Here is a 26,785-nt window from a genome sequence, read left to right as displayed (position 1 = left end):
AGAAAACTTAGATGTATTTGACATTATAAAAAATTAGAAGTTTTAGTGATAATTCTAAAGAACAAAGTCAAATATACAAATGATTCTAAAGAAAGTTTTCTAAAACTTGTAGGAGCATGTCAGACAGTGTAAGAACTAATTGAAAGTACTCCTGAGTTCCAAATCATGCACTTTACTTTTAAAAACCAGTTCATTTTGTTACAAGGGCAGCAGGTGAGGAAGGTCTGTGTGTGTGTGTGTGTGTGTGTGTGTGTGTGTGTGTGTGCGCGCGCGCCTGCCACCAGTAAGCTGCAGTTGGGGGTTCATGCACTTAATGGCCTATTAGAGCAGCAGACAATTGAAGTCAGAAGCAGAGCCGTTTCACAGAGCGAGATGTAATACAGAAGCTTTTTTGAGGGCCTTTTTCTTCCTACTTATTTTTCATTCAGATTATAATCAAGCTTACATGTGAACTATTAGCAATTTAAGTTTCCTTTTGTGTCATTCAGTGTAAAACTAATTTGAAAAAAATATAGATTATGAAAAATAAAGATTTAGGCACTGTTCACAAAAACACCAAGTTTGATATCATTTGAAAAGGAATAATGGCCTTGATTGATTATAACAATAATAAAAATAAAAATCTATGAGCATAATAATACTGAATAAAAATGAGAATAAGAGAGATAGAAAAAGAAGGAAAAACTAATGTGTCACTTTTGGAAGTGCCTATCATATCAGGTCAGGTCTTCCATGTAAAAATTTCTAATCAAGAATTAAGCCATCTTTTATTTAAAAAAATTTGCATTTATCAATAAATGCAGAGTTCTGTTATAAAGTATAAAACTGAATATTGTATTTGAAACAGCATTATACAGTAAATAAATTATCATCTGGTTTTCTTGGGAAATGTGGTTCTTATATCGTAGAAATTGAGACCTAGTGAATCAGAATCACTAGGGATTGGACCTGTAAGTTTCCTGAATGATTTTTTGTGCAGTGAACCAAACAAACACTGATTTTGGTGAAGTGGTTATATAGTTGTAAAGAATCAGGATCCTGAGATAGTCAATAATAACATTATCTGAGGGATCCACAAAATATCTTCTATTGGGGCACCTGGGTGGTTCAGTTGGTTACATGTTCGACTCTTGATTTCGGCTCATGCCATGATCTCACAATTCGTAAGATTGAGCCCCGTGTTGGGTTCTGCACTGACAGCGTGGAGCCAGCTAGGGATTGTCTCTCCCTCTCTCTCTCTCAAAAATAAATAAATAAACTTAAAAAATATATCTTCTCCTATTGTGTTGAGGGTTCCCCAGATTACTTTCAGGAGTAATTCACAGGACTCACAGTAACTCATAGGAGGACTCACAAAACTCAGTGTGTACTATATTCATGGCTGAGATATACTATGTTAAAAGGATACAGAGTAAAATCAGCAAAGTGAAAAGGACCATGGGGTGAGGTCCAGAGGAAACCAGATACAAGCTTTCAGGAGTCCTCTTTTATTGGAGTCATCCAAGATATGCTTGATTCCCCCAAGGAGTTGTGACTGTGTGAAATGTTTTCTGCCATGGAACCTCATTAGACTCAGCGACCAAGGTGTTTTGTGAGAGCTAGTCACATAGACACCCTCTGCCTAGCAGTTATCAAAATACCAGACTTCCAGAAGGAAAGCAGGTGTTCAGCTTCAGTCATATTCCTTACAAAAACAGTTTAGACACAATGAGTCACTCTTAACAGGTTGGTGGGAATGATCTCAAAATACAAGTTCCAGATGCCAGTCAAGAGCCAACTTTGAAAGCAAATCTTTAAATAATCTCAGGCTTGCTTTGTTTACTCTTATCTGCATACCTATTAATTTTAAAGAGCATCTTTAAAGCAAATTTATCTTTTTTAAAGTAAACCCTACTCCCACCATGGGGTTCAAACTCATGACCCCAAGATAAAAGTTGCATGCACTATGGATGGAGCCAGCTAGTGAATAATTGCAATTAAGATACCTTATTAATAATTAGAACACATGTTGTCCTACTTTGTGTTAGGTGCCCCTAAAGCAAGTTTATCTAAAAATTATTGGCAAGAAATACCATCTTATGTTCTTAAAGATTTTATTTTTAAGTAATCTCTGTACCCAACATGGGGCTCAAATTCACAACCCCAGGGTCAAGAGTCCCATGCTCCACTGACTGAGCCAGACAGGTGCCCCTATATTTTTATAGTAGTATTTAGGAAATAAAAGTAATATAGTTAGGTCTTTTTATTTTAGGTTGAGTGGTAAAGTAGAATTGAAAACTTCTTAAGACTTGAGCTATAATTAGTATGGTTTAAAGCAGGATTGTGTTTGGAGTGTCAGTTTTTTATAATTTGGATGGCTCTTATGTTAGCCATTTATGTTAGGAATTTGTGTTAAAGTATTAAGAATGTATACACTTTCATGAATATCTATAAATATTCTGTAAGAAATGACTTTGTTTTATGATTTTTTTTTTATAGCTGTCATTATTAATTATGCAAGTGAAATGTTTGACTGCTGAACTCAGTCAATGGCAGAAAGAAAATCCTGAAAGTAAGGTTCTTATTTTTAGGTTTATATTTTTTTAAACAAATTAATGGCAAATTAATTTAAGGATAATTTCAAGGTCTATCTAGCCTTGTTGAAATTGCCTAAACTTTTCTTTCATTTGTATACATTATTTTGTGCTTATTTTGGTATTATAGATGAATATATTTGTTTGATATAATAATCTTAAATTATGGAGACCTTATTATAACCATCATTTGATCATCATAGATACTATGCCACACGCGCAATAGAAACTGTAAATTGTTTCTTAATGAATGAAACATACCTAGTGGAAGAGAAAAGTTATTTTAGATACTTATTTATTATATAAGGGCCACATGGATTGTATGTTGCCTTGTGACCTGTCCAATGGGGACCAGCTATATATTTCCCTTTAGTCAAGAAATAGAAAATGGCTTAAATACCTGCAGTTAAAATACCCAGCGAGGAGATCTTTTTTATTAGGAAAGCTTACTTTTCTCTGTGCCACATATATGTGTGTATTTGGTATTCTATATGGATTGTATCCTCTTTCTTTTAACATCTCCCTTCTTTCTCCGGCCCATTTGCCACCTTTCCTTTAGCTCCTCCCACTTCCCTTTTTAGTCTCCTTTGTAGGCTTACTGTTCTCTATCCCAGTTGTTGTGATTCTTCTATTCATTCTCTTTCGAGATAATTTCATCTACATTCTTGGTTTTAACTACTATATTCATGCCCACCACTGTTCCACATCTTTATTATCACATGGTAGTCTTTTTAATTTTAGCACTTGATATGTACATATATAATCTATTTTTTAATTGCATTAAACTATATTCTGTTGCCTCCTCAGCATTATATTGAGCATCTCAAACGCTGTTCATACTCTGCTGTTAAAATTTGCTATTTTTTTGGAGGGCTGGGCTCAGCAATTTTAACTTCCTATTCTACATGCTACTCCAGGATTATATTTTCTGCTTTTGTTTTTATGTTATACCTGTATTAATGACTTCTGTATAAGTTTGCTAGAGCTGCCATAACAAAGTACTATGGACTGGGTTGCTTACACAAAAGAAATTAATTTTTTCACAATTCTGGAGGCTAGAAGTCCAAGATCAAGGTGTTGGCAAGGTTGATTTCTTCAGAAGCCTCTCTTTTTGGCTTGTAGATGGTCATCTTCTCCCTGTGTCTTCACATGGTCGCCTGTCTGTATCCTAATCTCTTTCTATAAAGATGCCAGTCGTAATGGAATAGGGCTCACCCTAATGGTCTCATTTTAACAGAATCACATTTTTAAAGACCCAATTCCAAATACAGGCACATTTTAAGGTACTGAGGATTAGAACTTCAAAATATGAATTTTGGTGGGGAGGAGGAGGACACAATTTTTGTAACAGCTTCCAAATCTATGTATCCAAGCCAGACTTGTTTGTAACATCACACTAACGTATCTCTCTACTTTCTAGTTATCTTTTCCAAAATATTCTATAGATACCTGAGATTTATGAATTGATCTCCATTCTCTGATACATTGAATGGAATTTATTTGATCAGGTATAAACTTAAGAGCCCTTCTAGGTTCTTCTTTTTTCATGTATCGCATATAGCCAATCATGAAATATTGAACCCTACTGCCACACATTTACTTTAGGCCTTCATTACCAATCCACTAGTTTATTATAATAGTCTTTCTTACATCTTGTTGAAGATATTTTTTTAAATGTCTATTTATTTTTGAGAGAGAGAGTGTGACCAGGTGAGGTGCAGAGAGAGAAGGAGACAGAGGGAAGCAGGCTCTGTGCTGTGCTGCTTTGTAGTTTTGTAGTTTTCATCACAGTCTTTTGCCTCTTAGGTTAAATTTATTCCAAAGTATTTCATTCATTTTGATGCTATATATCAGGGAATTTTCTATTTTTGTTTTTCTTATCATCATCCCTTATGTGCACATTTTGTGCTGGTAACACCAAACACACAGGCTGATCCACAGGTCAAATAACCACTTTGCTTAAGGTTGCCAGTCCCATAGACTGCCCCACTGAAAGGATTTAAAATATCTTTATATTCTTAGAAGCTGCTATATATTGTATGGGCTTAAATAATTATGTGAATCAATATTGAAATACTACTCATGGCCACAGTGGACAAGAAGGAGATTATTAACTTTACATTCTTAGAATCCTTCTCATTGCATTTATTGAAATGATTTGGGAGCCATCCTGGGGCTGCCAGTAATCAGTTCTAATATATGTCCTATGAAGCACGTGTCGTAAGCTCTTTCCTGTCAGAAGACCCTGTAGAATAGTAGATAGATTAGAAAGTTTTCAGTAGCATATTATTAGAGAAATTTTATTTTATTTTATTTATTTATTTATATTTTTAAATTTTTTTCCAACGTTTATTTATTTGTGGGACAGAGAGAGACAGAGCATGAACAGGGGAGGGGCAGAGAGAGAGGGAGACACAGAATCGGAAACAGGCTCCAGGCTCTGAGCCATCAGTCCAGAGCCTGACGCGGGGCTCGAACCCACGGACCGCGAGATCGTGACCTGGCTGAAGTCGGACGCTTAACCGACTGCGCCACCCAGGCGCCCCTTTATTAGAGAAATTTTAAATAGTACTTTATTAGGAAAGGTAAACTTAAAGTACAAAGGTTGAACTTTTCTAAATATAAGGATTAAATTTTGCTATACAAAATTAAAATGAAATGTTAGTTGATACTCAAGAACTGGCAAAAATTGTAGAAGAGTTGATTGTATCTTTTGCTGTTTCTTATTGCTAATAGTAAGTTTTTAGAAAAGTATCTGGTATTCTATATTAAAATTCAAAATATGCTTTTCCTTCTATGGAATTCCATTTCTGAGAATTTATCCTCCCCAAATGAAAGCACTAGTACATAAAGACATAAATTTAGAAATGCTACAGTCATTGTTTTTTGTGGCTAAAAGTTAGGTTCAAAGTTAATGTTTCATCAGTACTGATATTACTCAATACACTTTGTATATTCACCCTGTGGAATATTATGGAGTGATTAAAAATTATGGATTAGACTTACATCAGGATAGAAACGATTTCCATGGGTTTTTTGTTGAGTAAAAATAAGAATAATGTGTATGATATCCCCTTCTCATAAAACCAACAATAACAAAATGAATAACCCTTGCATGTGTGTGTGTAGATAATATACATGTACATATACATGCGTAGGATCATATAATTGCAGAGAGAGATATTTAGGGAAACAGTATAGATTATTAATTTTTTAAAGTTTATTTTGAGAGAGAGAGAGAGAGTGAGCCTGAGTGAGGGAGGGGCAGAGAGAGAGCGAGGGGGAGAGAAAATCCCAAGTAGGCTTTGTGCTTTCAGTGCATAGCCTGACACGGGGCATGATCTCAAGAAGCATGAGATCATGACCTGAGCTTAAGTCAAGAGTTGGACGCTTAACCAATTTTGTTTTTGAGGATTTAGAAAACAAAACCCAAAAATGTATAAATGTCATGTTTGTCTAAAATTATATATTGGTTATATATATTGTCTAAAATTATGTATTGATTATATATGTGAAGGTGTTAATTAAGGAAAGAGAAAGAGATATCTTAGAGGCCACAAAATCAAATTCTTTATATTTGAGAGTTAACTCACCATATATATAATTTTGGCCTGTTTTTTTTTCTGCAGTAGTTCCTCTGAATGAAGAAGTTCTAGTAACATTAGGAGAAGAAGAGGTAAGTAACTTAAGGAATTGGTAGTAACCCTGATTAACTTATAACTAGAAGTATTTGGGGTAAGTTTATGACATCAGAAGCAGAATGAAACCACTTTAAAGCCATATTAATTTTTTTATTTTGATTTTAATTATGTCTGTTGAACAGAATATTTTAAATAATTTGAATTTTGTATCACCAATTTGTATATTAGAACTGTGTTTAAAATTAGTGTTTAATATGTAAACTTCATGGTTGTGCTTAATTTTCACTTGATTAAACTCTTCATAATGAAAGTGAAAACATTAAACATAGTTAGATGATCCTAATATATGTATGTCCTCAAAACATAATATACATGTCAATAAAGACTTTAAGTGTAAGTCCATTAAGTCAAAGTATAGGAAAGAAGATAGAAGCAAACAAGACTTTTAAGTAAGGATGTAGTGCATGGAAAGAAATAAGTATCAGTGTGTCTAGAGATAGAAATAGTGATGAAAAAAGAGATTATCTGTAAATAAACATTTTTTAAAAAATTTAAAAAGGGGCACCTCAATGGCTTAGTCAGTTGAGTGGCTGACTTCGGCTCAGGTCATGATCTCACGGCTTGTGAGTTCGAGCCCCGCGTCAGGCTCTGTGCTGATAGCTTGGAGCCTGGAGCCTGCTTCGGATTCTGTGTCTTCCCCTCTCTCTCTCTGCCCCTCCCCTACCCATGCTCTGTCTCTCTCTGTCTCTCAAAAATAAATAAACATTAAAAAAAAAAATTTAAAGAGATTATCTGCCCTACAGAATTGAGAAAAACCAGGTTTTGAAGGAACCTGGTACTGCAGTATTCAGGGTTCAAGTATGTAGCTAGAAACAAGATTTCTTTAAAAGAGAGATAAAGATTTTTTTTGATTAAAAAAATAACAGAATGTAACTTTAAAAAGGATTACTTCACACCCCTAAACATGGCTATAATCAAAAGACAGATAATAACAAGTATTGGTGAAGATGTGGAGAAATTAGAACACTGATGAACTGCTGGTGGGAATGTAAAATGCTACATCCACTTTGGAAAGCAGCCTGGTAGTTCCTCAGAAGGTGAAAGTTACTAGTCAAACCAGTACTTTCACTCCGAGGTATACACCTAAGAAAAAGGAAAATAAGTTTGTGTCCACACAAAAACTTAAACATGAATGTTCATAGCAACATTTTTCTTTCTTTTTTAATTTTTTAATGTTACTTATTTTTGAGAGAGGGACAGAATGTGAGTGGGGGAAGAGCAGAGAGAGAGGGAAACACAGAATTCGAAGCAGGCTCCAGGCTTGAGCTATCAGCACAGAGCCCGATGTGGGACTCAAACCCATGAACCATGAAATCATGACCTGAGCTCAAGTTGGACGCTTAACCGACTGAGCCACCCATGCGCCTCCATAGCAACATTTTTCTTAATGGCCAAAAAGAGGAAATAACCCAAATGTTCATCAACTGATGAATAGATAAATAAATTGTGATATCTATACAATGACATATTTTTTGTCTAATAAGAACTGAAGTACTGATATGCCATAATATAGGTATATCTTGAAAAACATTATGCTAAATGAAAGAAGCTAGTTACAAAGGATTACATATTATATGATTCCATTTATATGAAATGTCCATAATAGGCAAATCCATAGAGACAGAAAGTAGGTTGTTGCTTATTGATTAAGGCTAGGTGATTGTAGAGCAAATAGTGAGTGACTGCTAATAGGTACTGCTAACAGGTTTCCTTTTGGGATGATGAAAATGTTCTAAAGTAGATTGTGGTGATGGTTACACAACTTTATGAAAATACTAAACATTATTGAATTATATACTTTAAATTAGTAAACTGTATGGTATGTGAATTATATCTCAAGATTTATCTATCTGTCTATCTATCTATCTATCTATCTATCTATCTATCTATCTATCTATCTACTTATGAGACAGAGACAGAGCCTGAGCAGGTAAGGGACAGAGGGAGAGTGAGATAACAGAATCTGAAGCAGCTGTCAGCAAAGAGCTGGACTTGGGGCTTGAACTAACAAACCATGATATAATGACTTGAGCTGAAGTTGGATGCTTAACCAACTGAGCTACCCAGGTACCCCGGTGAAGCTGTTTTTAAAAAGACCAATCAGGGCTGCCTGGGTGGCTCAGTAGGTTAAGCGACTGACTACATCTCCAGTCATGATCTTGCTGTCTGTGAGTTTGAGCCCCATGTTGGGCTCTGTGCTGACAGCTCAGAGCCTGAAGCCTGCTTCAGATTCTGTGTCTCCCTCTCTCTTTGCCCCTCTCCCGCTCACACTCTCTTTCTCTCAAAAATAAATAAACATTAAAAAAAATTAAAAATAAATAAATAAATAATAAAATGACCAATCAGAGAGGTGCCTAGCTGGCTCAGTTGGTGTAGGTCATGATCTCATAGCTCGTGGTCTAAACCCTCCTCGGACTCTGTGCTGTCGGCACGGAGCCTGTTTCAGATCCTCTGTCCCCCTCTCTCTCTCTTTCTTTGCCTCTCCCTCGTGGATGCTCTTTCTCTCAAAAATAAATAAACATTGGGGCGCCTGGCTGGCTTCGTCAGTTAAGCGTCTGACTTCGGCTCAGGTCATGATCTCATGGTTTGTGAGTTTGAGCCCTGTATCGGGCTCTGTGCTGACAGCTCAGAGCCTGGAGCCTGCTTCAGATGCTGTGTCTCCCTCCCTTTCTCTGCCCCTCCCCCACTTGTGCTCTGTCTCTCTCTCTCAATAAATAAAAAAAATTAAAGAAATAAACAGTAAAAAAGAAAAGAACCAATCAGAGAATAAGAGCCTTTGTAAATGAAAACATACCTGAAATAAATACAAAAAGGTTGGTGATTATAGGCATGGAAATCTACAGAATAAGGATGGCAAAAAAAGGAAAATTGGAATAATAGAAGAGAACTATCTTATCAACTCAGAAGTACAAAATACAACCAGTAGAAGTTCCAAATTAAAAAAACAAACACAAAAACAAATGGAGGGGGGCGTGCCCAGGTGGCTTAGTCAGTTAAGCTGTAGGCTCTTGATTTCAACTCAAGTCATGATCTCCTAGTTCAGGAGTTTGAGCCCCACATTGGGCTCTGTGCTGGTAGTGCAGAGCCTGCTTGGGATTCTCTCTCCCCCTCTCTTTCTCTGCACCTCCCCCACTTGTATTGGTGCCATCTCTCTCTCTCTCTCTCTCTCAAAAATAAATAAATAATATTTTAAAAAAATGGAAGTGAAGAAATAATAAATAATACATGAACATTTTCCCAGAATGAAAGATAATATTTCTTTTTCATATTGAGAAGAGTCACCAAATTTTCAATATCATGAAAAAAAAAATGACACATAGGCTAATGGTCCACCATAATTTTCCCTTTGGTAGTAGCCCTAAGGCTAGCAGTTCTGGTTTGAACTGACTGAAATCCAAACTAGATACAGTACCAGCTTTGGCCTTAACACTCTGCTTTCATTTTAATTGTTACAGATAAAAATAACAAAGGGCTTGAATATTTAGCTTGTTTCTCATTATTTTGTATTTCCTTATACATGCAGTTAGCCAAGTGTCTGAGAATTTTTTCTATTATTTCTAAATTTCATTGACTACTTCTGCCTGCAATTATTATTTTTTTAATGTTTATTTATTTTTGAGACAGAGACAGAGTGTGAGTGGGGGAGGGGCAGAGAGAGAGGGAGACAGAGAATCCAAAGCCAGCTTCACACTCTGATCTGTCAGCACAGAGCCTGATGTGGGGCTCGAACTCTCGAACCGTGAGATCATGACCTGAGCCAAAGTTGGACACTTAACCAACCGAGCCACCCAGGCACCCCTGCCTGCAGTTATTGATCATGTTGTGGCTGTTGTCTTCTATCTTTGTTGACTTGGTATAAACATTAGGCATCAGATTCATCATTCCCTGCCCCATTAACCTTCTTTTTCCCACATAGTGCTTCCATTGTGTTTTGGTGAGCTAGGGTCATTATAGCAAATCCCACTTGTGTTGCCATTTGTGTCAGGGTTTTCCCCAAGACCACTGTCAGGTCTGGTGATTTGCTTAAATGGGCTTACAGAACACAGAAAAGCTATTGTACTCATGGTTACATTTTATTTCCGTGAGAAGACACAGATTAAAATGAGCAAAGGGAAAACACACATGGACTAAGTTTATAGGAGTCCTTATCTAATGGAGTTGCATGGATGTATTTAGTTCTCCTTGCAGCTGAATGTGACAAAATGTGCAAAGTGTGGTCAAACAGGGAAGTTCACCTAAGCTTTGTTGTCCAGGGTTTTTTATCCGGAGTCAGTCACTATGCATGTGGGGCTTCCTTGACTGACTTCAGCTACTTGGGCTTCAGCCCTTTAGACCACAATTGCATTCACCATAAATCACATGATTAGAATAGACTCTTTAATAAAACTGGTACCAAGTGACCTAAGGTTCCAGGCATACGTTCCCAAGTGGGGCTTGAACTCATGACCCTGACATCAAGGGTCACATGCTCTACTGACTGAACCAACCAGACACCCCTACATAAACACTTTTATCAGGTATAATATTACAAGACCTCAGAGGTCATCCTTCAGAAGTCCACCAGGGGCCTATCCTGAAGACAGGCATACTTTGATTACCTCCATTTTATCAGTTTTTTTTTTTTTTTTAAGGTTTGTGCTTAAATAAATATAAGAAATATTTGCACAACGGCACCTGTCTGGCTCAATCAGAAAAGCATGTGACTCTTGGTGTTGAGGTTGTGAGTTCAAGCCCCATGTTGGGTGTAGAGATTACTTAAAAAATAAAATCTTTTTTTTTTTTTTCTTTTTAAGTCTGTTTATTTTTTTTGAAAGAGAGAGAGGGAGAGAGAGAGAATGCAAAGCAGGCTCCATGGTCACGATGCAGAGCCCAACACAAGGCTTGATCCCACGACCATGAGATCATGACCTAAGCCAAAATCAAGAGTCAGATGCTTAACTGAGTGATCCACCCATGGGCCCCAAAAATAAAATCTTAAAAAAAATTTGCCCACCTTAAGGTCACAAACATTTTTTTTGAATGTTTTCTTTAAAATTTTTTAAGTTTCACATTTATGATCCATTTTGTATTCATGTTTTTATATGGAATTAGTTACTGATAAAGTTGTATTTTCTTTCATATGAATACTAATTGTGGGTGTTCTGGAACAAATTGTTAAGAAAATTATATTTTCTTTTTTGAATTTCCTTTGCATGTTTATTGAAAATTAATTGATGGCATATATGTGGATCTGTTTCTAGACTCCACATTTATTCATTCTGTGGTTATTTCTCTTTTTTTTCTGTGTGTCTTCTGTCTTTAGGTCAATACCACATTGTTTTAGGGGTTCTTGGGTCGGTCAGTTGAGTGTCAGTTCAGGTTTTGATTTCGACCTAGGTCAGGATCCCAGGGTCGTGGGATCGAGCCCAACATTGGGCTCCACCCTGAACAGGGAGCCTGCATGAGATTCTCTCTTTCCCTCTGCCCCTTTTCCCCACTTGTGTGCTCTCTCTCTTTCTCAAAATAAGTAAATAAAAATTTTTTGAAGACAACATTGTTTTATTTACTTAAGATTTATAATAAATCTTGAAATAAAATGGGAGTGATTTTCTATCTTTGTTCTTTATCAGAACTGTTTTATATTTTCCTATATATTAGAGTTGGCTGGTCATTCTGTCCCATAATTTTGACTGAGATTTCCCTGATTCTGTAGTTTAATTTGAGGAGCATTGACATCTTTAGCATACTGAGTCTCAATTCAGATCCAGGAGCCCTGTATGATCTCTGCATTTATTTAGGTCTCCATTTGTTTATATTTTTAAGATTTATATCATCAGTGTTTTATAATTAACTATATTAAAAGCTAAAAAAGAAAAAAAAGACTTTTAATCATCTCATGAATTCAGAAAGAATGTGACAAATTTCAATATTAATTCTTGATTTTTTTTTATTTTAATTTTTTTTTAAGCAACTCTCCTTCAATAGAAGGCTTGAAATCATGACCCCAGGATGAAGAGTCTCATGCACTACTGACTGAGCCAGCCAGGTGTCCCAATTCATGATTTTTTTTTAATTAAAAAAAATTATTTTTTAATGTTTATTTATTATTGAGAGACAGAGAGAGACAGAGCGTGAGCAGGGAAGGGGCAGAGAGAGAGGGAGACACAGAATCCGAAGCAGGCTCTAGGCTCCGAGCTGGCAGTACAGAGCCCAATGTGGGGCTTGAACTCACAAACTGCGAGATCATGACCTGAGCCGAAGTCGGACACTCAACCAACTGAGCCACCCAGGTGCCCCATCCCAATTCATAATTTTTAAAAACAATTTAATAAATTGTAACAGAGATGTGCAGGTCTTATGTATTTTTGTCAAATTCATCCCTTTAGAATTTTGTATTTTTAGTGCTATTAAACTGGTATTCTTTTTTCAATTGTCAATTATTTATTGCTGGTGCATACAAATTAATATTTATATATTGGTCTTCTATTAGTGAGTATGATAAACCCATTTATTCTAGTAGCCTTTTTGTAGGTGCTCTGAGATTTTCTACATAGCTAGTCATGTCATCTGAGATCAGAGGCATGTGTATTTATTCCTTTCCATCTGGATGCCTTTTATGTTTTCCTTGGCTTACTGTACTGCTCTAGGACTTACAGTAATATAACAAAAGTGGTAGGAATGGACATTTTTGCCTTGTTCCTGACCTTAGTGACTAGCATTCTCTTTTTCATCATTAAGTGTGGTGTTAGCAGTAGGTTTTTCATAGATGCCCTTGCAGAAATTACCTTCTTTTTTTTTTTTTTTTTTTTTTTTTTTGAGAGAGAGTGAACACGTTTGTGCATGTTAGCATGAACTTGGAAGGGGCAGAGGGAGAGGGAGAAAGAATCTTAAGCAGACCCAATGGTCAGCACAAAGCCCGACTCAGGGTCTGATCTCATGACAGTGAGTTGGACATTTAAAAGACTGAACCACCCAGGTGCCCCGGAAATTACCTTCTGTTACAAGTTATAAAGTCTTTTCTAAAATCATAAATTATTATTGAATTTTGTCATTTATTTTTTCTGAATTCATAGGGAAGATGAATTCTTTTTAGTCTGTTGATATAATAAATTACATTGATTTAAGCATAGGGTATTATATTAGTTTCATGTATACAATATAATGATTCAACAATTCTATACATTTCTTAGGGCTTAATCAAAATAAGTGTACCCTTAATCCCTTTTATCTGTTTTCCCTATCCTTCCATCCACCTCCCCTCTGGAAACCCAATATGTTATCTATATTTGTTATCTATATCCTTTTTTTCCTTTGTTCCTTTGTTTCTTAAATTCCACATATGAGTGAAATCATATGGTATAGTCTTTCTCCATTTGACTTATTTTACTTAGCAGTATACCTCTAGATCCATCCATGTTGTTACAAATGGGAAGATGTCATTCTTTGTTTATGACTAATAGTCCATAGTATAGATTGTACCATGTCTTTTTTGTTTTTTGTTTTTAATTTTTTTGATGTTTATTTATTTTTGAGAGAGATAGACAGAGACAGAGCATGAGTGAGGGAGGGGAAGAGAGGGAGGGAGACACAGAATCTGAAGCAGGCTCCAGGCTCTGAACTGTCGCGCAGAACCCAACATGGGGCTTGAACTGAGCTGAAGTCTGATGCTTAACTGACTGAGCCACACAGGCGCCCCGTATCTTTTTATCCAATTGTCTATTGAAGGGCACTTGAGTTGTTTTCATTTCTTGGCTATTGTAAATAATGCTACAGTAAACATAGGGATGCATGTGTCTTTTCAAATTAATGTTTTTGTTTTCTTTAGGTAAATACCCAGTAGTGGAATTACTGGATTATGTGGAAATTCTAATTTTAATTTTTTGAGGAATTTCCATACTGTTTCCCACAGTGGCTGCATCAATTTGCATTCCTACCAATAGTGCATAAGGGTTTCTTTTTCTCCACATCCTAACCAACATTTGTTATTTCTTGTGTTTTTGATTTTAGCCATTCTGACAGGTGTGTAGTGAATTGTTTTAATTTGCATTTCCCTGATGATTAGTGATATTGAGCATCTTTTCATGTGTCTGTTGGCTATCTGTATGTCCTTTTTGGAAAAATGATTATTCAGGTCCTCTGCTCAGTTTTAATTGGATTATTTATTTTTGTTGACATTGTGTTGTATAAGTTCTTTACATAGTTAGATTTGAACCCCTTATCAGATATATCATTGGCAAATATCTTCTCCCATTCAGTAGGTTGCCTTTTTGTTTTGTTGATGGTTTCTTTGTGCAAAACTTTTTATTTTGGTGTGGTCCCAAGAGTTTAATTTTGTTTTTTGTTTTTTTTAATGTTTATTTACTTATTTATTTTTAATTTTTTTAATGTTTACTTATTTTTGAGAGAGAGAGAACAGAGCACAAGCGGGGGAGGGGCGGGGGGGGAGACAGAATCCCAAGTAGGCTCCAGACTCAGCTGTCAGCACCGAGCCCAACCCAGGGCTCAAACCCACGAATCGTGAGATCGTGACCTGAGCCGAAGCCGACGCTTAACCAACTGAGCCACCCAGGCGCCCCTATTTTTGTTTTTGTTCCCTTGCCAGAGGAGACATGTCTAGAAAAATAATTCTATGGCTCATGTCAAAGAAATTACTTACCTGTGTTTTCTTTTAGAAATTTTATGGTTTTAAGTCTCACGTTAAGGTCTTTAATCTATTTTGAATTTGTTTTTGTGTATGGTATAAGAATGTGGTTCAATTTCATTCTTTTGCATGTAGCTTTCCAGTTTTCCCAACACGATTTGTTGGAGAAATGGTCTTTTTCCCATTGTATATTTTTGCCTCCTTTGTCATAGATTAATTCGCCATGAAAGTATGGATTCATTTCTGGACTCTATTCTGTTCCATTGATTTCTATCAGTTTTTGTGCCAGTACCATACTGTTTTGGTTACCACAGATTTGTAGTATATTTTGAAATCTGGGATTGTGATATCGCCAGCTTTTGTTCTTTTTCAAAATTGCTTTGGCTATTTAAGGTTTTTGGGGGGTTCTGTACAAATTTTAGGATCATTTGTTCTAATTCTGTGAAAACTGTTGGTGGCATTTTGACAGGGATTGCATAAAATCTGCAGATTGCTTCGGGTAGTATAGACATTTTAACAATATTGGTCTTCCTGTCCATTAGCATGAAGTATCTTTCCGTTTATTTGTGTCTTTTCCAATTTTTTTTCATCAGTGTTTTATAGTTTTCAGAATATAGATCTTTGGTTGGCCTCATTGGTTAAGTTTATTACTAGTATTTTATTCTTTTTGGTGCAGTTATAAATGGGATTGTTTTCTTAATTTCTTTTAGCTACCTCATTATTAGTGTATAGAAATTCAACAGATTTCTGTATATTAATTTTATATCCTGTGGCTGTATTGAATTAATTGACTCAGTACATTGATTTTTTTATTTGGTATTAACTGTTTAATTAGCCATGCATTCCTAGGAAAAACCCACTGTGTAATAATGTTTTTTAATTTATTGACGGACTTCATTTGCTAAAATTTTATTAAGGTTTTTGTATCTATGTTAATGAGAGATACCAGTCTGTGGTTTACTTTTCTTGTGACATCTTTGTTAGGCTTTCATATCAAGCCTAATAGAATGAGTTGAGAAGTATTCTTTCTTCAAAAGAGTTTATATAGAATCAGTATTTTTATTACTTTAAATGTTTGTTAGAATTTACAGGTAAAGCCATTTGGAACTGGAGTTTTCTTTATGGGAAAATGTTTAGCCACAAATTTAGGTTTTTTATGACTCATCAGGTTTTCTGTTTTTCTCTGAATGAGTGGTATAGTTTGTGTCTTTTAAAGAACTTGTACATCTCATCTAATTTGTCCAGTTTATTAAATTTGTTCATAATATTTCCCCATTACCATTTTAATGTTTATAGTAATGTCACCTCTCTTGTAACTAATGTTAATAATTTTTGTTTCTCTTGTAATTTGTGTGGGTGATTTTGTTGACCTTCTCAAAATACCAACTTTGGGTTTCTTTGATTTTTTTCCCTCAGTTTTCTTTTTGTTTTTCTATATCATTGATTTAAGGTTTTTTTAATCATTATTTTTTCTTCAGTTTACTTTTGATTTTATTTGCTCTTTTTCTTATGGTAGAAGTTGTCATTAATTTGAGAGCTTTCATTTTTCTCATATAGGCTTTTAGTTCTGTAAATTCTCATTTGAGTACTGCTTTTGTTTCACCCCAGAAATTTTTATTTTGTTTTTATTTTCAAATAGTTCATAATAATTTCTTATATTCTTACAGATTATTACTTTTTTGATTCATGGATGATTTAGAAGTGTGTTTTTAGTATTCAAACATTTGTAAATTTTTCCTGTTACTTTTCTCTTATTTATTTTTAATTTAATTCTATTGTTAGATCATATTTAAAGTAATATCAGTGTGGTTGCTTTGAAATCTTTGTACTTCATTTTTCTTTCCTATGTGTATTACCTTTTCTCTGTTCCTGTTTTCCTCTCTTTCCAATTTCTTGAATTGTGTATTTTTAAAAATAAAACCATTTTATTTACACTATTGATTTATTTGGTTATTTCTCCCCTTTTTGTGGTTTCGCTAAGGTTTATAATAGACATCTTTATTTTATTTATTTATTTGTTTGTTTACATTTTTATTTTATTTTTGGGAGAGATAGTGGGAGTGGGAGAGGCAGAGAGAAAGGAGGATAGAGGATCCGAAGTGGGCTCCATGATGACAGCAGTGAGCCTGATGTGGGGCTTGAACTCACAAACTGAGAGATATGACCTGAGCCAAAGTTGGATGCTCAACTGACTAAGCCACCCAGATGCCCCTATAATAGACAACTTTAAATTGTCACTGATTTAGATGTATAAAAAGCTCAGGTAAACTCTTGACATCAAGAAAGTGGAATACTAGCTAATATGTTAAAAAAACAAAAAGATACTGGAAAAAAAATCCAGATGTTCTTGTAATTTGCTGTAGCAACACAGAGTTCTTTTGGTGTTCCTCGAATACCTCACACATATTCTTGCCTCATTGCCTTTGTACCTACAATCTTTCTGTGTGGAACATTCTTTTGCTAGATATTGTCAGTGTCATATCTCTTGTCTTTATCTGCTGTGATACTCTTAACCTGATCAGAGAGGTCTCTCCCTATCATATTACCTAAAAGAGCCATTCCTGCTCCTCATTTCTGTGTTCCTATTTTGACTTTTTTTTTTTTTTTTTTTTTCATGATACTGATTGCTCTCTGCAGTTATATATTTGCTTGTTTGGATTCTCCTGTTTGTTCATCGTTGAATCCTTGACTCTCTCAACTATGCCTGGTAGTCAATGATCAATAAATATTTGTTAAATGAATGATAATCATTCATGTTTGTTTCTGTATAGTCTTCTTAGAAAAGACACCTAATCTCCCTGATTACTGAAAACTTAATCATTTAATTGGATTTTAGTGTGAAATTCAAATTTATTACTCAAAACCCCTTCTTATATTTTTGAATTTAACAAATGAAATATTACAAAGAACTTAGTATCTGCTGTATTTTTTCCTTTCAAAGACTTTCTGATGGTCTTTTGCTCTTGATTTTTGAGTATTTGCCCTAAACAAATAATGTAAATTTCACTCTCATTCATAAATATAACTGTTTATGGGATTACAGACTAAGTAATTAATTTGAATTGTTTTGTTCTAGTTCCAAAAATTGAGACATGATCTTGAATTGGTACTCTCTACTCTTCAGTCAAAGAATGAAAAGTTAAAGGAAGACTTGGAAAGGTATATTTATATTATAATTGCCTTTAGTTACAGATATATGTTGAATTGGCATTAATGTTTTATTTGGCTATTGTTGGTTTTGTTTTTCCATGTTTAAAGGGAGCAACAGTGGTTGGAGGAACAACAACAGATATTGGAATCTCTTAATGTAGTGCACAGTGAATTGAAAAATCAGGTTGTGACAATTTCTGAATCAAGGTATTAATTTTGTATTCTAGGTTTTTGAAATAGGAAAAAGTTTTTTAAATGTTAACATGAAATACATAGATGAAAATAGGGGAAATTTTATTAGAAATTGCAAGTTTTACTTTAATTTTTGCAAACTGTTAGTTACATGGCCTTTTATTAATGACTTGATCTGTAGTTTCTTTATATGTTAGAGAATTTTACTTTCATAAAGCTAGTTACTTGGTTTGAACAAATGAAGTTTGAACAAAGTGTTTGATCAACTTTATGAGTAACCAGTTACATATACTCATTATTTTATGTATTTTATCAGTAAAATATTTCTCTTAATTTTTAAAAAACCCATTAGAATCTTAGATGAGCTGAACACTAAAATGCATGATATAAAAGAATATAAGGAAAAGCTCTTGATTACCTTGGGTGAATTTCTGGAAGATCATTTTCCTCTGCCTGATAGAAATGTTAAAAAGAAAAAGAAAAAGGTAAGTTTTAGAGAACAAATTCATGTAGCTATTTATATATGAGATTGTTTCACATAGGTTCAAATGTAAATTTTCTGATAAATTTTTGTAGTTTATTATACATTTCAAAGACACACAGATACATGTAAAGAAATCTTCCATCATCACATTATAATACTTTTTGAAAAATTAGAAGCAACCTAGTTGTTCAATAAAATAAGATTAAATACATTTTTTTTCTTTTTTTTTTCTTTTTTTTAATGATTTTTATTTATTTTTGAGACAGAGAGAGACAGACCATGAGCAGGGGAGGAGCAGAGAGAGAGGGAGACACAGAATCGGAAGCAGGCTCCAGGCTCCGAGCTGTCAGCACAGAGCCCTACGCGGGGCCTGAACTCACAGACTGTGAGATCATGACCTGAGCTGAAGTCGGACACTTAACCGACTGAGCCACCCAGGCGCTCCAATACATTTTTTAATATTATATCCATATAGTGGGGGAAAATATACCTTTTAAAAATAACATATTGAACTACCAAAAGAGTTATTAAAATGCTCACAATATATTATTAAATTGATGAAAAAAACAGCTAATTAGCGGGCTTTGGGGCGCCTGGGTGGCTCAGTCGGTTAAGCGTCTCACTTCAGCTCAGGTCACGATCTCACGGTCGGTGAATTCGAGCCCCGCGTTGGGCTCTGGGCTGATGGATCAGAGCCTGGAGCCTGCTTCCGATTCTGTGTCTCCCTCTCTCTCTGCCCCTCCCCCGTTCATGCTCTGTCTCTCTCTGTCTCAAAAATAAATAAACATTAAAAAAGTTTAAAAAAACAAAACAAAAAAACAGCTAATTAAATTTTATGAGTCTAATTTGTACTAAAAAATGTAATAGTGCCTCTGTATGGAGGCTAGGATTTTAGGTGAGATTTGTTTTTGTTTTTACTCTTTTCAAAATTTTCCATGATGAGCATACGAAACATTTAAAATCAAAAGATATCTGTTAGTTAATGTGAGTTCTTGACTATTTAACTAGTCAAATTTAACTGTTTAACAATAGTTCTTGACTATTTAACTATTTAACTAGTAGTTACTATGTAACAGACCTTTTTCACAAAAGCAAATAAATATTTCATTTGGTGACAGAAGATTGGGAATAACTACTTTAATTCCTTTTTCAAAAACAGTGTATACTATAAATAAAGACAGCTTGTGGAAGTGGGGAAGGCATTGAAACTGGCACCAGAATGATTTTTCTAAAATATATATTTTAATTATTTTTTAACATAAAACTGATAGTTCCCTTCTAGAAGTCTATAAACTCCTTAGAGTAATGAATTTATATTCGGGATTTTGCCTATCTCTTTAGCCTCCTTTCTAACCATTCTTTATTTATCTCTTGCATGAATCCATTCAACTGTACCCTGTAGTTCCAGCAAGTATGCAATGACCTTTTTGTGTCTTATACGTTCTGTTCCTTCTGCTTACAAAACATTTCCTATCTGATGAAGATAGCAAATTCTTACTTAAGTCACTTCAAACATCATCCTTTAATACTTGTGTGAAGTATTAAATGCAGTTTATGTGTCATTTTATTAGCATTATCACATGATTTTGTAGTAATCATTTATATCTATCTCTCTTTTCACCCACCCTGCACTCTGAGCTCCTTTATGTGTTGAATTCATTTTTGTAGGTCTATTATCTTGCTTATGTATTCTAGTATCTTCTGAGTTCTTATTTATTTGTTTGTTTTTATAAATGTTTTTTAATTTTTGAGATAGAGAACAAGCATAAGTGGGAGAGGGGCAGAGAGAGGGAGACAGAGGATCTGAAACAGGCTCTGAGCTGACAGCAGCAAGCCAGATGTGGGGCTCGAACTATGAACTGTGAGATTATGACCTGAGTCAAAGTTGGATGATCAACTGACAGCCACCCTGGAACCCCCATGAATTTGTATCTGTTGAATGACTGTGACTATATTAGGAAAAGAAGAGGAAGTTTTCTTTGTTTTCTTATAATCTGTGTTTTTTATCCTTATTCTTCCCCTTCTTCATTGTAACTATGTGTTTCCCATTCTACCCATTGTTATTTGTATACTTTGTTCATTTCTAAAATTGTTGACAGCCTTCTGTTAACCATTTCATTAAGTTCGTGATTCCTTACCTCTTAATGATCATAATCATAGAATAACTCACATTTTCTGATTCCAGTCTTGTTTTGTTTTCACCATTTTCTTTAATCTATCAAGCTTCTCTACCAGTAGAACCAGAGTTAAAGGATTCTGAAAGGAATCATTGATCACAGAAGCCATTATGGGTTTGTTAAGTTACATTTGATAAACTCACATTTTTAAAATGAAGTATATGGACCATTACTACATGTTACAAAATGATAGAGTACTCATTTTTTTTTTTCTCTTCCTTTGTCTGTCAAGTAGTAATACGGGATATATGAGTTAGCTTAATCTGCTAGAGAAAAATACCATAGATTAGATGGTTTAAACAAAGGAAATATATTTTCTCACTTTTCTGGAGGCTAGAAGTCCAAGATCAAAATGCCATCTGAGTTGGTTTCTGCTGAGGCCTTCTTCCCTGGCTCTGGACAGCCATCTCTTGCTGTGTCTTCACATGGCCTTTTCTCTTTTCGAGTGTAGAGAGAGCTCTCTGGTGTCTCTTTCTCTTCATATAAAGACACCATTCCAGTTGGATTAGGGTCCCACCCTTATGGCCACATTTAACTTCACTTACCTCCATTTCCAAATGTAGTCACCAAGGAGGTTGGGACTTGAACATGTGAATTTTGAGAGAAACAATGCAGCCCTTAACACTGTTTTGTCATTCAAAAATGTACAAAAAAGAAAGAAAAAAACCCTGAATCCCTCCACCATATTGTTAACATGAGGTGAACATCATTTGAGACATCTTCATAAACACATACATATATAGAAGCATAAATGGATTGATAGATGTTCAGATCAATGTAGTTTTGTATAGACCAATATAAAATAAGTATTAGATGGGGTACCTGGGTGGCTCAGTCCGTTAAGCATCCAACTATTGATTTTAGTTCAGGTCGTGATCTCATGGTTTGTGAGTTCAAGCCCTGCATTGGGCTCCACACTGACAATGTGGAGCCTGCTTGGGATTCTCCCTCTCCCTCTCTCTGCACCCCTCCCCAGCTTGTGCACACACACGTGTGTGCACACTCTCTCTCTCAAAATAAATTTAAATAAACTTAAAAAAATGAGCATAATATGTAATTTTACTTAAATTGATAGAAGAGAAATGTTAACTCAGATAAATATTTTTGTGCCTCAAGTTATTTTAGTTCTGGAGAAGTCCCTAATATAGAGAAAAAACAAATTATGAATAACATTATAAAAGATTAAAAGACCTAAAAAATGTTCATCTTTCAATTTTAGGCAGTATTCACTCACTCCCTGCTATTAAAGATGAAGAAATTAGCATTCTTCCTATAACACCATTACAATTTGTTATTTGGTTTTTTGGTTTTTTTTGGTTTTTTTTTTTAATTTTTTTTTTCAACGTTTATTTATTTTTGGGACAGAGAGAGACAGAGCATGAATGGGGGAGGGGCAGAGAGAGAGGGAGACACAGAATCGGAAACAGGCTCCAGGCTCTGAGCCATCGGCCCAGAGCCCGACGCGGGGCTCGAACTCACGGACCGCGAGATCGTGACCTGGCTGAAGTCGGACGCTTAACCGACTGCGCCACCCAGGCGCCCCTGTTATTTGTTTTAACTTTGGCAGGTTTATAACATTTTTATTCTGTCTCATAACATTATTTATATATGTGTTTCGTGTTCACATTGTATTGGATTCAATGCTTATCATCTTTGACCATTTATTTTTGAGTTTTTAAGTTAAACTAATTGATTTGATTGGTTTCTTTGAGAAGTAATTTGTTCAAGCAGAATTCCTGGGCATTTTATTTTTTGGATTCTTGACTGATAAAAATGCTTGGTTTGCCTTTATATGCAAAGGATATTTTTGGCACATTAAAAAAAAAAAATCTCAAGACCTGGTAGGGATTGTTCCATTCTTCCGAAATAGGATGTGCTGGGCCACCCTGTAGATAGCTAGGCCAGCCTGTAGATATCTTTCTGCTTCTGAGTATATGTCTGAAGAGTTCTTTATCTTTGACCTTCAGTAATTTAACAGATACCTTACAGTGTTGATCATTCAGTATCATTTTTGTTTTGAAGATGACATTGTTTTTTTTTTAATTTTTTTTTTAACGTTTATTTATTTTTGAGACAGAGCATGAACAGGGGAGGGGCAGAGAGAGAGGGAGACACAGAATCTGAAACAGTCTCCAGGCTCTGAGCTGTCAGCACAGAGCCCGACGTGGGGCTTAAACCCACAGACCGTGAGATCATGACCTGAGCCGAAGTCGGATGCTTAACCGACCAAGCCACCCAGGCGCCCCATAGATGACATTGTTTTTAGGGGCAAATTTAGGTCACATTTCGTTTAGTGGAAATTTTATTTTATTATGGTTTATATTATTTTTCATATCCTTATGTTGAAAGTTTTTTTTTCTGCTCTGCTTTCATTATATTTTTCCTTTGCTTTTTCTTTGATTGTCTCAATCTGTGCTTTTTTGCTATTTATTTCTGTATCAGTTCTTTAATTCTGTTTCTTTCCTCACTAGTGAATGCTGCTTTTCTAAACCACTCTTTCATTTAATAAGGTATTAGAGGTCAGGAGATTTTGAGGTCTAGCTTTACTATCTTTACTCAGGAATCACATTCATTTTCACTATTTCTTTAAAATATTTGTAGTTATGTAAGACTTTATAAGGGCTCCAAGGTAATCTTTGACTGGTATCAGGAAAGTACAAACTGTCACTGTGGTAGATGACTTTGCATTTAATTAAATGTCTGAACTCAAAAGCTGCTGATTAAGATTAGTATTATCTTGGAGGGAGATTTCTAGCAGAACCCCTTTAGATGTTGTCCTAGATAGTAAATATATTGAATGATAGAATTAGGACTATATTTTTCAGCTGACTAGACCTGGGCCAAATAAAATATTTAGTGAGGGACATAAAATATCTTTCTTGGGTTTGAAACATTAAAGAATGAAGGAGACATATCTCAGCTAGATGTAAGAAAGAGGCTTAGACATTTTAGATGATGGTATGCTGAGAGGTCAGCAGGGCAAAATTGATATCTAAAAGGTAATGAATAAACTTAATAAAATTCCAGCATCTATACAAGTATGAAAGTGAGTCTTCCTTTTCATCTTTGGTGTTTGAGTCACACTTGTATCATATGGAGACTGGTTTGGAAAAGAAAAAAAGATAAATTAGAGTACATTTAGAGAGCAACTATGATATTGAGGGGCTGCAAGTCTACAGATTATGAAAAATAATTGAAGGAACTAATGACAATTAATATGGCCAAGACTTGGGGCTTATAATACCCATCTTCAAATATTTGAGGAATCTTGGATTGCATTGGAATGGGATTTATTCTCTATCATTCCAAGGGAAAAAGAAGCAATGAATTGAGTTAACATTAAGAACTGTCAAGAACTATAGAAAGTTGAACAAGGCTCCCTGGGAAGTAAGTTTCCTGTCCCGAAGCTGTATAAATAGGGTTTGGAATGCCATTTGTTTGAGATATTTTGATTGGAAGCCTCAAAAATTAGACTGTGTTTTACATGAGTATATGTAAAAATATATAATGTATCCATTATTTATTTATAGGTAGTCTGAATTGTACCTTCTAGTAATTCACTTTCTTAGAGGTTGTTTGAACTTTGTTTTTATGAATGTGACTGTGTAGTACAAGCAGATTGTTTACTTTCAGAATTCTTTTAATATCACCTAATTCTAAACATTTGGTTTTGGTATACCTTGTACCATTGCAGGTAAGAAATACTAATTTTTAAAAATTTCGTAATAAATATAGTTTAATATTCTGCCACTGGTAGAACTGAGATGTTAATTCTTTGTTATTCACATTTCTGTCAAAGACAAACATTCAAGAATCAACTGCACAGCTGATAACACTGCATGAAATGTTAGAGGTAAGCATTTTGTGTAGTTGTTTTGTCTTCAAGATTTCTTTTAATTAGTGATTTCTAAACAATTATACACAGGCTTGAAACAGAAAATACTGCTTTAGTTCTTAAACATACCAAATTTTATTAAATCCATTTTTATTAATTTATCTTTACTATAAGATAGTTTGTTTTCTATCCATTACTAGAAAGAATATTGTCATTTTAAAAAAAGAACATAGAGACTAGCCCTTAATCATATTCTTAAGATTATTACTTTAAAAAAATTTTTATGATGTCATTTATTATTTGCACAGTGAAACCCTATGCTTTTACATTGATGGAATCTTTAGTTGGCACCTCTGTATTCTATCTGAACTCCATATATGAGTTTAAGGATTCTTTCCACATAGTTGCAGAAATCTGTACACAGTTTTAAACATGTTTCCATTTATTAATATGTAGTTTTTTTAAAAAGGAAGAAAATCGCTTATTTAAGTTAATACATGGAAATTATGACAAGCAATTATTCAAAGAGAAAAGAGATCAACGTTCTTTGGTAAACAAATTTTTAATGTTTTATTATAGCTGTATCAGTTTTTTACTAAGGTATTATGAACGGTATTTTTTTCTAGATTCTTTTAAATAGATTATTTGATGTTCCACATGATCCATATGTCAAAATTAGTGATTCTTTTTGGCCACCATATATTGAGCTGCTCCTGCGTAATGGAATTGCCTTGAGACATCCAGAAGATCCAACCCAAATAAGATTAGAGGCCTTCCATCAGTAAAAGGATGGTCTCTTTTTTCACACAGTACTTAATGAATCTTGTCATTCAAGGATAATGGAAACACTGAGGATTACTTGGACAAAGAACATTATTTGCAAATCAAAGCACATAGTCCCTCTTCCTTTCATCCATAAAATGACACATGCCACCTACAATTTATAAATGGTCCTTTCACATTCAATTAGTACCTTGGTGTTTTCAACTCAATGGAAAAGAATGCAAGTAAAAAACATTCTAGACTTAACCATAAGAAACTTTTGATGTATCTTACTTCTGCAATATTCTTTGTTAATTTATGATACTGTTACTGTAATGTTTTCCTTTTGAATTTGTGACAGTTTATGTATTTTGAGTTCCATTTGGGGCTTATATCTCGAAATTTAGCAATTATAATGGAAAGGCCATTTAATTTGTAGATGGCTTTAAAATTGACAATATCTGATACAGAAGGCATCGTAATTTAAAAGCATGTAGTAAATCTGTTCCATGTGTACTGCCTTATTTCTAGATTTAAAAATTGGAACAGAAACTAATGGATAAGTGTAGCATGAAAACTATATCTTAATATGTATTATATAACAAGTGATATATATTAAACCATGCTGTTTCTGTTTATTATTGCTAACAAAATTGTGTTCATAAAATTTTGTTAATTCTCCATGACCTTTCTGTAAATAAAACTCTTTGGTCTAAAAGTCTCTCTACCTTTTTTGGTGATGTGGCATGATATTTTAATAAATTAAATAGACTTTTTCATAGGTAGAAAAGTGAGGATATTATAGGACTCATTCAAGATTACATATAATCAAAAAAACCAAAAAACAAAAACACAAGATTTCATATAATCTGGAGAATTCCACATGCTTTTAGTACCATTAATTTTCTAAGAGGATGTAGTGTGTACTTTTATATTTGAAAATGCGGTCTCGGGGCGCCTGGGTGGCGCAGTCGGTTAAGTGTCCGACTTCAGCCAGGTCACGATCTCGCGGTCCTTGAGTTCGAGCCCCGCGTCAGGCTCTGGGCTGATGGCTCGGAGCCTGGAGCCTGTTTCCGATTCTGTGTCTCCCTCTCTCTCTGCCCCTCCCCCGTTCATGTTCTGTCTCTCTCTGTCCCAAAAAATAAATAAAAAACGTTGAAAAAAAAATTAAAAAAAAAAGAAAATGTGGTCTGCTGTTTATCCACATTTCTTGCTTACCTTCAATACTTCATCTTTTTTAAAGTAAGCAAATACTCCTCCAAGTATATCTTACACCTTTTAGAGAGAATAG

At 34.7% G+C, this 26,785-nt stretch overlaps 1 protein-coding gene across 2 annotated transcripts in view; it reads left to right on the top strand.

Moving 5' to 3' along the window:
• The window catches only part of CENPK (centromere protein K), a 45,923-nt gene that overhangs the window by 9,374 nt on the left and 9,764 nt on the right, over positions 1–26,785 (top strand). Inside the window, exons 4-10 of one of the 2 annotated variants that reach the window (XM_043591232.1) lie at positions 2,479–2,551; positions 6,203–6,249; positions 17,971–18,053; positions 18,153–18,251; positions 18,589–18,721; positions 24,697–24,750; positions 25,359–26,212. In XM_043591232.1, the coding sequence (XP_043447167.1) occupies positions 2,479–2,551; positions 6,203–6,249; positions 17,971–18,053; positions 18,153–18,251; positions 18,589–18,721; positions 24,697–24,750; positions 25,359–25,517 (648 nt within the window). In that variant the 3' untranslated portion in view covers positions 25,518–26,212. Of the gene's footprint in view, positions 1–2,478; positions 2,552–6,202; positions 6,250–17,970; positions 18,054–18,152; positions 18,252–18,588; positions 18,722–24,696; positions 24,751–25,358; positions 26,213–26,785 lie in introns of those variants that run through there. The other variant, XM_043591242.1, reaches the window with a different exon arrangement.

This window comes from Prionailurus bengalensis, chromosome A1, assembly GCF_016509475.1.
Source record: "Prionailurus bengalensis isolate Pbe53 chromosome A1, Fcat_Pben_1.1_paternal_pri, whole genome shotgun sequence".
In the NCBI taxonomy this organism is placed as follows: domain Eukaryota; kingdom Metazoa; phylum Chordata; class Mammalia; order Carnivora; family Felidae; genus Prionailurus; species Prionailurus bengalensis.
This window is presented reverse-complemented; position numbering and strand designations above follow the sequence as displayed.